Genomic DNA, 15,219 nt, shown 5'->3' with positions numbered 1-15,219 from the left:
AATTAATCATTCCCCGAAATGACGCATTTGAATTTATTTCATTTACTTAACTTACTTTGGTGCGATGTCCAAAAATTCAAACCCAGCTTTTTTTCAACGCATCATTTAGAATGCAAAAAAACTCTCGTCATTACATTCCTTTTGCACGGTCGATCAGACCGACACAAAATTGAGTCATGTCGACACAATTTCGGCAAAAGTGAATTTACTTGAAACTGAGTTTAGTTTTCCAGGGAAATCTTCTCGAATATGAGGAAAATCTTTGTACATACCTATACTCCTAAACTGAGTGAATGGATTTTCCTCATATTCATACATAAATTCAACTAACTTTTGAGTAAATCCACTGACGCGAGCTTTTCAAAATCTGGAATGATGCATCGAAAAAAAAAAACTGGATTTGATTTCTTCTAAAATGCACCGAAATAAATGTGAGCACAATTTTGCATTCATATTGAATCTGATGGCGTCCGTCTGAAAGGTATTTCGCCGAACAATCCATCAGACTAAATATGTCACCTCCTATCAAAAGGCTTAATCTCCCGACATTAAAACAAATTGCTCTGCATTTCAAATCCGATTGCTTCCTTTTTCTTCCATTAATATGCGCCCACCCCAACGCAAACAAACTGAAAAGTAATCGGAACCAATGCAAAACGGGATAAAAATCAACAAACTTCAATCTGACTAAAAAACCGCTCAAATTAAACTCAATTGACTGACCCTGCCATGAAAATGCTGTCTTCCACTTCCATCTGACTGCTCGTCGAGAGTTCATCTTATCCAATTTTCGGGCCCTCCGAAGAGCAAAGACCAAGTGCAGACGGTGTTACGTATCAAGAAAGAAACAAAATCACGTTCTCCTCTAAGCTTTCTCGCCCTGAAGAGGGTCGTCCCGAAAGTACATCACGCGTCTTAGTAGGCGGCGAAGAAATGCTGTCGTCTGTCTGACTGGCTGTCTTATAAACCGGTCCTTCCTGTACTTTACGGTAATGATTATTATTACGCGGTGCGAAAAGCGAAGAAGGCAAGGAAAAACACACAGCGAAGGAATAAAAGAGAGCACATTATCATTCAATTTGACTCTCGTTCCCCGCGAGGAAAGGTAAACTGTTTTCGTTAGCAACCTGCCTCCTGCGCCAGGGCACTACTTGAGAACGAAAACGAAACATGAGCAAAGATTTCCTCCTTCCTTTCACGTGGATGATCTTTCTCAGGGTGGTTTGGGAAATTGTAAGGGTTTCTACGAAATGAAATTTAAGCTTCCATCAACAAATGGTAGGTTTTTCCTTGCGTTGCTTACTAATTTAGGTACATATGCTCGTAATTATTGTGAGAGCCCTATTCAAACGTCCTTAATTTAGCCTACTGTGTGCTTTTGTTTGGGGTCCACAGACGCAAGCATGATGATAATCAGTGCCATCGTTTCTCACCACTCACATTCTTGTTGGCAAGTCTACTATAAGGCTATAACCACACACTGTTGAAAGAGTAGAAAATCCCACTTTGTAATCCACCCGTACGGGTAGTGATAAAGCTCACCTACTCTCCTACATTTTCTATTTAGGGTTAATCTCACACCGTTCCTGCACGTTCTCTATTCGTGACAGTGTGGGGAGGGCTAGTTTTGTTTTTGATCTCGTTGAAAACCCCTTTTGTGAAAGTTTTTCGTCAACCAAAAACCAGACTTTCTTGGTTTCAAAGCATCCGGTTTCTTTATCGTCTGTTTCACTTTTCCGTTCTTTCTAAACGCTGACGGTTTCATGTCGGATACGATAACCTTTTCTTGGCGATGATTTAGGTAGTTAGCTATGGTTATCAAAATACAGTAAGCGTCCTATTTTGGCAGCACAATTACAATACCAGTCAAAACAATCAAATCTAATATAGTTGGTAAAATCGGACGCACAAAAAGTTCTCAATAATTCAATCACAATTCAATGTTCAATGTTACACTTTCGCTCTCTGTTGCTAGAAATCAGTTTCTTGAGTTGCTCCTTACCTAATGCTTGCATTTTTGTTGTTCTTGTTTCACTCTCAACAATGATACGTGTCGGCAAATGAAAGTGTATTTTTCCATTGCTCCTGTAAATATTGTAAACACCAATAGTTACTCCGTGAATAGTGAATCTAAACCCAACCATCCTTGTGGCTCTAAACTCAAATACCTATGCATTACACTCTGGAATCCTAAATCTTCATAGATAAACATCGACTTATACATAAATAAAAAAAAAGTATCATCCATAATCATCACTTTCATGTTTTTATTTTCACGTGACAGTTTTAAGTTTCACCCGAATTTCTGTCTATCTCTCTCTCTCTCTGTCTCTCTTTCAATCTCCATCCATTTCTTCCTGTTCGATGTGTTTTCCCTGGTGACTCAAAACTGGCTTTGTTTTCTCTAATCTTCTTTTCCTTGTATATTTCAATCAAAACCCATCCGTTATTGATTTCCATGGCAACACATTGTTATTTTGGATGACATTGGCCCCACCGTCGAGCAGCATGTGATATGAACGTACACAAGCGGTGCGAGGAGAGCGTGCCGAATTTGTGCGGCTGTGACCACACCGAGCGACGAGGGCGCATCCAGCTGGCCACTACGCACCAGGCAAACAAGCTCAACATTTTAGGTGAGTAGCGATAATTATCGTAGATGGTGTTAATTAAAAAATGAAAGCGTATTTTCTCGGATGTGGATATTGTGAAATATTTTATATTTGATTAGTTTGAGTTGAGTGGGCATTGCTTCAACGATTATCGTGCTAGATATGATTGATTTGGTAAACAAATCTAATACCCCGTTCATACTACAGCCACTACGAAATTGGCGTTGGGTGCAATGGAACTCAATTTGTTCCATTCTTCTGTAGCGTCATAAACCCCAAGTAATTAACACACCCGCTAATTTGCCTTTTTGCAAAATTATGACTTATAACCAACCAATAGGGAAAAGTGGGGCAGTTTGGCCATCTAGAGAAAATAATCACTAAACATACAAAATTTAGAGGGAAATTCGAATGATTTTTAACCAAATGTATAGTTTCAAGCCCTATTTACATCATGATGTCAAATTGAATATTAAATTTATTTTTTATTTCAATCTTATCCAAGAAGTTTTTTAAAAATTTCGTTTTGAAACCGAAATTATGCTTTGTATGAGCGACCTTGTAAACAACAGATAAGAATATTATGTTCTCTTGAGGCTTTATGAAGGGTAAAAAATGAACACTTTTAGCATAACAATTATTTTCTGTAGCATGAATTAAATTTCAGAGGTACTGCCTATTGAAGACTACATTTTTTCAGTCTTGTGAATGACTGATTTTGAACCAAAGCAGCTGCTTCAAAACGTGATTTCATACAATCATATTTATGAAAGGAATAATGCAAAATTTTAGAATTTAAGTTGAAATATCAGTGGGGCTAGGGGGCGACTTCGGCGTAGTGGTTAGCATCCATACCTCTCACGCCAAAGTCACGAGTTCAAATCTCACCCCCGGACAAGTCAAGAATGACCCAAGAGCGTTAAAGTGACTATAATAATAATAATAAAAAAAAATCAGTGGTGCTCGATAAAATTTTGAACATATAGCTGACTCCTTCTGGGAACGTTATTTCATGTCCCAGGCTTAAACGATCGTCGGTCGCAGTGATTTGTTGAGATATACGGGGCTCAGTGTCTTAGGAGTGATTGTTTTTGCTTACTGAGCAGAAGATCGTGGGTTCATCACCTGACCACTTAACGTTACTTAGTTGATAGGATCGCATTATTTGCTGATCAGGTTTTAAAAAATAACTTTCCAATGTGAATCCAAATTTAATTTACCCTTCCCACAGTAACAGCGGATGTCAAACTAACAATCCCTGTCAAACTAACAATTCTGAATTTTTCATGCGTGTAAACTTGTATTCAGGGATCGGGTGCTACTCAATTTTTAGCGAGTAAAACACACACTGTTGCGAGACTGCACATTCATTTTCAAAGAGACGTGAAAGAGCATTTTAAATCGTGCAGCACATTTCTCGCGTAACATTTGAAAAGGGCCTATGTTCAAAATGTAAACAATCCAGAAAATGAATTGTAAATTTTTTCGCCAGTATTTAATTCCTATATAAATAAATTGAAGTATTTTAGGTATTTATATTTTTAACAATAACAATAGTAACTATATCTCAGTACACAACATCCAAAACATGTGAAACGTTTTCAAAAATACATGAAAATCGATAAAAATTTAATATCACAGTAATAAGCCTTTTTGTGAATCTTTAAATGGTTAGGCCCTTTTTGTTAAGCCGTTGTGCTTGTCATCATAAATTGTAGGCCCTTTGCTAAGCCTTTTCTTAACGTCAAATAAATCATCGGCCCTGCCTCAAGCAGTAGGGCCTAGCTTTGATTTGAAATTTTTCAACCATCGGCCCTTCTACGTCGCTAGGCTTATGAATGGAACCTCATCGAACGAAAATAATATATGTTAGGCCCGAGGTTAGGCCGTTTTAGCATAAATGATTGGAAAAATTTCGTGGATCGGCCGTTTTTAAAATCAAGTTATTTTTAATGATTTTTATCGATAATGCGGAACATTCCTATACGACTGGTAGTTAATTACCAGTGCTACAGAATGGTATCAAAAATCGGTTTGTTTACATTTTGATCATAGGCCCTATTCAAATGTTACGCGAGATTTCATTCTTCTTGTGGTGCAGAGCTGCCGCTCCAACGGTGTTAAGTCTCTTTCTCTCTCTCTCTCTTTGTTTTTCCGACAGTGTATTTTCTCTATAACTGTAGTGTTGTAGGATAGATAGCATCAGTGCTGTTAATTTGCATATCATTCGATTGAAGATGAACCAATACACATATTCAATCAATCATTTTAGATGGTCAAGTTTTGAAACCACCACAGCATGCTTTTGGCGCTACTGTATATGGACGATCAAATGTAAAATATTGTGGTAGCATTTTCAGCATTTTCATTGATCTATTCTGTGCAAAAGAATGCTCTCGTGCCCATCATTTGAAGAGCCCTTTTCTCATTTGTCACTGTCAATTGAGTCACTCACTTTCATTTGATATTCGATAGTGGAGTACACCGAAAAAAGTTTTCATATAGGTTTCCACATGATATTTTTCCAATAACAAAATAAGTGATCTTTATCTGAAATTCACATAACATTCATATGATCACATGAATTCTATGTGATAAATCACATAGATTTCATTGGACACATAAGGTTCATGTGATTTTAGTGCGATTCTCAATTATGAGATCACATGAAAGTTATGTGAAATTCTAATGGATATTTTCTATTGGAAATGTGATTTATTTTTTGAGTGTATGGAAGAAACCCAGCAAAATGGTCCCGAACCGACATATCAACCCGATGTCGGATCAATGTAAGGCATTTATTTAGCATTCCGCTAACAACCCAATTTCATTACTTCATTATGATGGCTACCAAGCCTTTGGGGATTTTCCTTATTAGAGATTTGTATAGATTTTTCTCCTTTAGCTTACTTAAATCTTTGGTTTTTATTAGTTAGGTAGGTTCCGATTCAACACATTGTAGTTTCATTTTTATACCTATGATCTTGACTTTTTTACTTAGGGGATGAGTACTTAAGGGGGTTAGATTTTGATAAGTTCTTTAGTGGGAATGACACTGATGAAGGCTGCACATTGTAGTCGAAATACGTATCTGTCATGGATACAAAAATTAATTAAGTGGAATTAAATGGAAGATAAACCCTTTTGCTGTTTTATTTAGCATTCCGCTAACAACCCAATTTCATTACTTCATAGTTGGTGTAGTTTTATGGAATCGTTGGTAGAAAGTCACGCCAAAACTGCTTGACAAAGTGGTCAATTGCAATTTCTGGAGGTAATGAACAAAAATACGAACAATTGAATGCGTGGAGAAATGTCAGATATGCTCAATCAACTTCTCAGCAGGCAATAATAGTGTCTCCAGATTACCAGTGTTTGGCTAAAAAACGATCTTTAGCAAAGTTGTAGCTGATAAATTTACTACAAGAATGACATCGAAATTTTTCTTTGAGCAATACGGGAAACGGCTATAAGGCTATGTACAAAAAGTTTGATTTCCCAATAGTAATTCTCATATAAACTTAAAATAGTTTGAGCAGAGCTAGTTTCTAACCAAATGATATCAAAATGAGACTAAGAGGACCCGGTTTTTGAGCATTTTAAGTGAAGATTTCAAATTCTACATCAGTCTAATGCTCATGCTCATGCTAAGTAATTTCCATGTAAACCTCAAATGGTTTTTGAAAATCAGTATTCAACTAAAGGAGTTCAAATTTTGGAAGGTAATCAGGATACAGTTTGGAACCGTTTGAAAAGAGTTGAGCAAAAATTTGCATCACTCTAGTATGCATACCATCCCTGGTAGGGATAGAAAATTGAAACTGTTTCAACTTGAAAATGCTTGCTGTCACAGAAAAAGTTGAAACACTTTGAGTCTTTTGTTTGCTCGGGTTAGTAGATGAAATACCTAAAAGAGCACATGGGATTATCCCTTATGGGCAGTTAGCGAACCTAGTGCACGTGCTTCGAATGTTTCACGTTTTTTTTCCCATCCGAGAATGCTCAGTGAACTGGAAATACAAATATCATAAAAATGTATACCCTTTTCTATCTCCGTTTTTCACCGCCATTCTGTTCTGCTCTTTTAACTCCCGTACATCCTTCTGTTTGATGACACGATAGGATAGCCAGCAGGCACTAGCGATCCGCCGATCCATTCAACGTGTGACCGATGGACAAAAAAAATGGATCACCTGAAACCTACCCATTCATTGTGTGTTCATGACCGGTGGATGGTCCACGGACCTAGGGGGCTTTTGCACCTACTTTCACTAATGGGCGTCCGCACGGTCCATGAGATCGACTCAACAATCTAATATGATAAAAGTTTTGCTCAGTCTAGGATCTTTCGATTTTCCTCATATTCTAAAAGAAAAACGAGGAAAATTTTACTCAGTCTATGAGTAATAAAAGTTTTAGCAAATTTGATTGAACGAACCTCAAATTTGAGTTGGTTCAATCGGTCGTGCGGTTCCATTTTTCGGACTGAAATTCACATGAATGAGCCACGTGACTGCAAACCGTACAGGGGTGTGCTTGGGTGCATATCTTCCTTGTCAATTACAACACAAGACAAAGTCAGCAAAGAGTCCACACAATCGAAGGCAGCCGAGAGCTCTCCAACAGAATAAAAGCAGCGCATCAGGATACATTTACGAAGCAGAATGCATGGCCTACTAGGTCGAAAGGGTAGTTGGGGCAAAGCAGGTTGACGTGGTGGTGAGGTTTCTGTGGCAAATGGAGATAATAGAAAACAGCAGCAGCGAAAGCGATTCCTTGCTACCTCAGTATCTCGGTCGGGTGTAGTTAGCCGCATATGTGCAAATAGCAATTTTCGGTTGCCCGAAATGGGCTAGGAGATAAGCTCCAAGGATTGGGTGGACGACGACGAAAATGACGGTGGTTGTCGTCGGTTATCGCCAAGTTGGAGCAGTAAATGGGCTGAAGGATGCAATCGGATGGAAAGCATTTGTCCCATAAAGAAGCCAGTTGAGCGAATAAGCTTTTATCATGATGGAAGAAGAAAATGGAACGGCAAAAAGTGCACATGTTCGACAAAATTGTTCTTGGCGAGGTCACGGACAAAACGGAGTGCTTGCTATATGTAGGTCTACGGAGAATGTGTCTAGAACAATGGGATGAGTAAGGCAATGGGATGGCACATGTTGCAAATGAACTCCAAGATGGGCGCTTCGCAGCCTCCTTGAACTCCTTACTTAATTTCCATGGTTTCCTCATTAATCTTCCTGCCCGTCCCTATTCCAGCACCAAGCCACATTATTTACAGACATACCAGATACACCCTGCTCTGTTGTAGAAGCAATGCAAAACCACTGCCTGCTGTGGTTTTGGCTGTGCTGTCCAATAACAGAGCGACGCTTTCTTATCGGCACTTCTCAGAGTGTTTTCGAACGACGGTGGACTGGACTGACTTTACTTGGAATATGGTTTGAATGTTCTCCAACGGGAAATGAAAACAAAGGGAGACTGGAGCACACATTATGGGCCTTAGATAGCCTAGTCAGTCAAGGCCAGGTGGCGAGTTCGATTCGTGGTTTGGTCTTCGGGTTGGATTTTTTTTTCGAGAAATCTCTCAATCGTATGGGCTGGTGAAAAATTGACTTGAGAATGAATATCGAAATTGACTTTTAAATAAAACTATCAATAATAGTGCAATTTGTCCGATATATTATTTCTACATAATGTCACTTTAAAAGAACAAAATGTAGACATTTTTTCACCGCTGGATGCAGAGTTTAAAGAGAAACCGAGGATTTTCAACCACTGGTGGGACGACATCTTTCGGATTTCATGGTGGAAAATATTACTCAATTAGTTAATGTGGAAGTGCATCAAGAACACAAAAACATCATGTTGAGAGCAGACGCAAGCTCGTGTAAGAGCTTCAAAGACAGGAGGGAAAATAATGAAGCAGGCACAAAAAGGAAGGAAATTTCGAGGCGTGGAGCTAACCCAAACATAAGTAAAAGGCGCAAGGAACTGTGTGGTGAGTTCCCTGAAGTCTAACGATGTTTGCATTTGGTGCGAAAGCAGTTGAATGTGAAAATTGAAAAATGTATTTGATTTGGAAGATTACTCCCGGTGGAGGCTTTGCTTGCGTTGAAAAACATTGATCCCAAAAGAATGCAATTTTCATCATAACTGATTCGTACTACATGTTAAGGCTCAGCTGCTCATGTTTGAGTTAAAACAATGGGTTTTAAGCGGAGGAATGCCAGGTTTAACCACAGAAGACTGAATGTGAGTAGAATTCATTAACCTTGCTTTGAATATATTCTTGAATAGCTGAATTGGGTTCGTTCAGGTTTGACCAAATGAGCAGGTAGCAAAAAGGATGGTTGTTTTGTTCAACTTAATTATGTCCGATACAGGGTCAGGATAAATTATCCGCCTTAAATGTTTTAGTCGTAATTTTATTAAATTACAATATATTTTGTGGGAAAAGTGAATAAATACACTAACGTACTTCGTAAAATTTATATGGATGTCTCGAAATGTCCTCATTTGGCTGCCACACACGCCTACATTCGTTTAGGTTGGTTAATTGACGGTGAGTTTCGTTCCTCTACAGCATCCAAGGCCTTGATTAGACTGATTTTCAGACTGTTTGGCACACATTTAAAGTTCATCATACCGTTTTATTACATCTTGAACAGTTGGTATTGGTATTTCCTAACTATAAATACCGGACAATGTTTTTGCTTGTAAAGCTCGATTTCTGCACTACGTGATGATGTTGTCTTCATTGCACAGGTCCAAAAGCCGTATTTAGGAAGACAAAAATGTCTGCGCTTAAAAGGTTCGATTTGCAATACTGTTCAAAAAAAAATTATAGGTTGTGTCCTAGACACGACCGCATTATGACGTAGAACTATGCAAAAATGGTGTATGTCATGCATTTTTGACTATTATTCTTTATCTTATTTTTTTCATATATTTCAATGTTTCGGTTATGGTTCAAAACTCACTACAATTCATTTTAACATATTCAGACCACCGTTCATATTACGCATAAGATAATGAGTTTAAATTTAATGTAATGATTAAGAATTGACATAGGGTTGATTAATATTGAGCTATTTTACTGTGATCAATGTGCACTAAATTCGACATCGACATCGACTACAATAGAAACTGATACTATTTTGTTACACATTTTTGTTGATTTGCACCTCAGCATAGTACACAAACACACCATGCATGTTGTGGAATAAAACAATTCCCAAAAAATGCACTTTTTTCAGTAGCTCGTCAATTAGTTTTAAATTAGGACTCTGTAGCAGAGAAGGGAGTGAAGGTTTCATTTTATGATAACGCAACAGGCAGCTCTTTTCCCTATCAGAAGACGGTACTTTTAAAATTTAACAAAATGTTGGTTCATATGTCAGCGAAGTAGAGGAGGAAGAGGTTAAACAATCATACATACATTAAGCACCTCTTTGTTCTCCAATTTGGAGGACAATCCTAACATAAAATTATCATGCATCATCATTATTTACTTTACAGCGTGTTAAGGTACATCGGGGCAAGTTGGAACGGTACGTGTAGTACCGAAAACTACTATATTATAAATAATCTCAGTGATTATTCACTTCCGCTATGAGATAAATACATCTACCGGTTCAACTTCCCCACGCGCTTCTTTCTCTATGATGCACGGTATATGCATTTAGGGAGGTTAACATCTGAAATCCCTCCTTCTTTACATATTCTGAACAAAAAATACTTTCTAAGCCTCGCCCCTGACAGGATTTCCCGCCGTTTTGTTTTAGGAATGGGACGGGGCAGAAAGTATCTTTTATGCAGAAGATGTAATAAAGGATAGACTTCGGATGTTAATCTAATTGCATAAATAGAGGTACCAGGTATGTTTTACAGTCTCATGGAGAGGTCACAAATTCTCTGCTTGAACGTCAAGCAGTACAGTTCGGTCTTTGCTCGCTCTGTCGAGTTGTTCTAAAGTTTCTAGTTTGTTCCAAACATTCGCAGTTTAATCGCGTCGTCAGTAGTGTCGGTCGCTTCGTGTGATGGGAAGACAGCGCTCCCGGAGCAGGCTCCGAGAGAAAACGGAGAAGAAAAACAGCGGTGAGGGTAGCTTGAGTGTACCTATTTCGAATAGGTACGCTACTCTTCCCACCGATGTAGGGAATCCCACCTCAGCCACGGTGAAGCGGTCTAAGAAGAGGAAGAAAAATCAAGGTCAGTCCGATGGTGCGAGTGGACGGGACGATGCCACCGCGACGAACGTCAGCGTCATTGGTGATTTCGGCGACGCCGTCGACAACGAAACTGCTGCCAGCCCGAGTGCAGCAAAAATGAAGCTTCCTCCACTGGTGGTGAAGCAAGTCCCACTCAACACGCTGATTGGCGATCTTTCATCGCTGGGCGTTGCAGCTGAGTTTAAGCTCGGCAGGATCGGCACCAAGGTGATGCTCCGAACCAAAGCGGAGTACGAAGTGGCCGTGAAATATCTGAAGGATACCAAGGCGGAATTCTTCACGCACGACATCCCCGGTGAGAAGCCCTTAAAGGTAGTCATCAGGGGTCTACCAAACTTCGACCCCAAGATGGTCGAAGCCGAAATCAACCGGTACAAGCTAGCCCCAATCGCTGTCTTCCGAATGACAAGGAGAGATGAAAACGTGAAGACGTACCCGGATTGTCTTTTCCTGGTGCACTTCCAGAAAGGGACGGTGACGCTCAATGCGCTACAAGCCATCCGATCGATCTACTCCATCATCGTACGGTGGGAGCCATACCGTGGCGGTCATCGTGACGTAACGCAGTGTCAGAGGTGCCTCAATTTTGGACACGGTACCCGCAACTGCAACATCAAGCCACGCTGCAGCAACTGCGCTCAAGAACACGCCACTTCCAACTGCCCTGCGGATGGAGCCGTGGCGATAAAATGCGCTAACTGTGGTGGTGCACATCAAGGCTCTGACAGACAGTGCTCCAAACGCGAGGACTTCAAACGCATCCGAAAGCTGGCGTCAAGCAACAATCAACCAGGACGCAAGAAGGACAAAACCCCATCATTCAGGACGGAGGATTTTCCGCCTCTTCGTGCTCCCCAGCAAAGGCAAGCGAATTCGCGGGTGCAACCCGCCCCCCCTCAAGAAGTTTCCGGTGATTCTGCTGGTCAAAGCTCTCCATCCCCCCCTGGATTCTGGAGACAACCAACAGCGCAAAACAACAACCCCGATCTGTTCTCAGCGGATGAACTGATGGAAATTTTCGTCAACATGTCCGGTGCTCTTCGTAAGTGCCGCAATAAGCCCGAACAGATCCAAGTGCTCGGTAAGTTCATCATCCAGTATGGCGTCTAAACCGCTAACTATCGTCACCTGGAATGCTTGCTCTGTAAGAGCAAAAAAGATTGAGCTTGCCGACTTCCTCCGCAAGCACAGCATCGACGTGGGCCTTCTAACCGAGACCCATCTAAAGTCCGGCGACAGCTTCTGGTTGCCTGACCACAACATTATTCGGCTTGATCGCACCAGCTCCAGGGGGGGTGGTGTTGCGGTCGTCGTCAAGAAAGGAATAAAATACCACACTCTGTCCCATATCCGCACCTCTATCATCGAGGCCCTTGGTGTGGAGGTGGAGTCGTCGACTGGATACGTCCAGTTCATCGCCGTCTACTGCCCTCGACAGTGTGCCGCCAGCAGTGGACTAGCGGCTAAATTCAAGAAGGACCTGTCCACCATCACCCGTACCGGTTCCCGCTTCGTAGTTGGAGGAGATCTGAATGCTCGCCATGAGGCCTGGCGGAACTACCAGCAGAACCAGAACGGTCGTCTCCTGTTCGACCACTCACAGCATGGGCTGTATTCCGTTTGGTTTTCGGATGAACCAACATTCATCTCACCGGCGGGCAACCCATCGACGCTAGACCTGTTCCTGACAAATATCGGCTTGTCCAAGCCGGTAGCCTTGAACGAACTCAGCTCCGACCACCAACCGGTGGTGGCTGAACTGGGCTGCAACGTGGCTCCTGCTTCAAGCCTGCGCAAGGACTACCATCGCGTTAACTGGGCCCAGTTTGGACGCGTGGTAGACAGGCACATCATCGACAACCCGCCGCTTGACACCGTGGAGGACATCGACCGAGCGTTGGAGGGACTCCACCAAGCCATAACCGTGGCTGACGAGGCGTGCGTCCGACGAGTTCCTGTGAGGGGTAAGTTTATTGCCATTGATTCCCACACCCAACTTTTGATTCGCCTGAGAAATGTTCGTAGACGCCAGTTTCAGAGGACTGGAGATCTGGGCAAAAAGCGTGAAATGGCTGATCTGAACAGACAGATTGCTTCCAGAATGGACTCACTCCGAAATGAAAGTTTCGGGCGTGTTGTCCAGAATCTGGACGACCGCTCCAGACCATTCTGGAAGGTAGCCAAGGTCCTGAAAACTCATCCCAAACTCGTTCCACCTCTCAAAGTCGAAAATGATGACGATCGGCTTTTAATCACCCCACAGGAGAAAGCAAATGCGATCGGCGAGCATGTCGCTTCATCGCATTTGCTTGGCTCGAATATCCAAAGTCCGCTCGAAGATCAGGTTGCGCAATGCGTTCAAAACCTAGATGCCTCCCCTTGTGTCGTGCCTCCGGCGGATATGATTACAGTACAACAAATTTGCTCAGCGCTGAAATGCACCAAGAACATGAAGGCCCCCGGGTTTGACGGTATATTCAACTTGATCTTGAAGAGACTCAGCATGAAAGTGCAGTCTCTTCTAACCGCTATCTTCAACAGATGCTTGGCACTGCACTACTTTCCAAGTATCTGGAAGACAGCGAAAATCATACCTATCCGCAAACCCGGGAAGGACCCAACGCTAGCTTCAAGCTACAGACCAATCAGCCTCCTTTCAGCGCTGAGCAAATTGTTCGAGAAACTCATTCTCAATCGTTTGCTCAAGTTTGTCGAGGAAAATAACATTCTCCTTCCGGAACAGTTTGGGTTCAGAAAGGGGCACTCCACCAATCACCAGCTAGTGCGGGTGATGAATAACATCCGAAGTAACAAAGCTGTATCCAAGTCCACAGCCATGGCCTTGTTAGACGTTGAAAAGGCGTTTGACAATGTTTGGCATGACGGACTTGTGTACAAGCTTTGTAACTTCAACTTCCCATTACATCTGGTTAAAATCACCCGTAACTACCTTCAGCAAAGGTCGTTTAAGGTATCGTTGAATGGTTGTCTTTCCGACACGTTTTCCATCCCAGCAGGAGTGCCGCAAGGCAGTCTGCTGGGCCCCTTGCTTTACAGCATTTATACTTCCGACATTCCTCCCCTCGGAGACGGTTGCGTGTTCTTCCTGTTCGCAGATATACCGCAATAGCCGTCAAAGGAAGGATGCCTCGCGAAATAACGAACAAACTTCAACGATGCCTTAACGCCTTTGCTGATTATGCCACCACGTGGAAAATTAAAATCAATCCCTCCAAAACACAAGCGATCATGTTCCTACATCGGCAATCGCCCAAACTGAAACCGGCTCCATCTTGTACTGTAATCATGAATGGCACAAGGGTTGAGTGGTCCGCCGAAGTAACCTATCTTGGGATGTTGATCGATGAAAAGCTCCTCTTCCGTTCGCATGTAGAGAAAACTGTAGTCAAGTGTTCTACCTTGGTTAGGTGTCTGTATCCGCTGATTTGCCGCAGATCCCGCCTCTCAAGGGTGAACAAACTGGCCGTCTACAAACAAATCATAGCACCTGCGATACTCTACGCAGCTCATGTGTGGGAATCATGTGCACAGACTCACAGGAACAAAATTCAGGTCGCTCAGAATAGAGTGCTGAGGATGGTTCTTGATCGTCCTTTCGATACTAGAATAACAAATTTACACGAAGAGGCAGGAGTTGCCAAAATAGATTCAAGAATTAACGAAATTAAGACTAAATTTGCAGAAAAATGTAATTTATCAGAACATGCTTTGATAAGCAATTTGTATATAGTAGGTTAGGTGTACATAGTAGTTGTAGGTTAGTTGTAGTTGTAAATAGTAGTTATAAGTAGTCTCCTTTTTCCAATTCAAATCAAACCAATCCCACCAAGGTGGTCATACTTTAAAATAGGCCTGATAGGACTAGAAACTGTAAATAATAATTAAAATCTCACTGTACTAAAGTTGAAAAGACGCATCTGTGTCACTTGAAAAATTCATACATGTAAACCACACAAACACAAGAAATAAAGATCATTTAACTGGTAACTGTTTTACAGTCAGTTGATGATAAATCACCAATAGAATAACTTCAACATATCGTAAGCGTAACTTTCTACTTTTACTTAATTGTAGTTTGCTTAACAATTATAGTCGACAAAGACGTAGTTCTACGTAAAAACGCACCTCTGATAATGACAAGTTTTCTTGATTTTTTCAATATTTATTACAGACAGTTTTAAGAACTGTTTGAACGAAGTTAGCATTATAGATTTACTTTATTTAGATAGATATATTAGATAGATATTTTAAACAACATTTATTGGGAAACTGTCAATTTCTGAGTGGACAAAATAAAGTACGCATTGCAATAAATTCAGCATGTTCAATGCTTATTCTTAAATTAA

General features: G+C 41.1%; 1 protein-coding gene across 10 annotated transcripts in view; it reads left to right on the top strand.

The window, feature by feature from the left end:
* LOC135705295 (protein kinase C, brain isozyme-like) overlaps window positions 1–15,219 on the top strand; it is a 147,479-nt gene that overhangs the window by 106,551 nt on the left and 25,709 nt on the right. For all 10 annotated transcript variants that reach the window (XM_065226954.1, XM_065226951.1, XM_065226950.1 and 7 more), the window contains one exon: window positions 2,508–2,636. In XM_065226954.1, the coding sequence (XP_065083026.1) occupies window positions 2,508–2,636 (129 nt within the window). The remainder of the gene's footprint in view (window positions 1–2,507; window positions 2,637–15,219) is intronic.

The sequence above is a fragment of the Ochlerotatus camptorhynchus genome, unplaced genomic scaffold (assembly GCF_037179485.1).
Source record: "Ochlerotatus camptorhynchus isolate MF236.1 unplaced genomic scaffold, CSIRO-AGI_Acam_v1.1 ptg000265l, whole genome shotgun sequence".
NCBI lineage: Eukaryota > Metazoa > Arthropoda > Insecta > Diptera > Culicidae > Ochlerotatus > Ochlerotatus camptorhynchus.
Note: the sequence above shows the minus strand (reverse complement) of the source record. Positions and strands in the feature narration are given on the sequence as shown.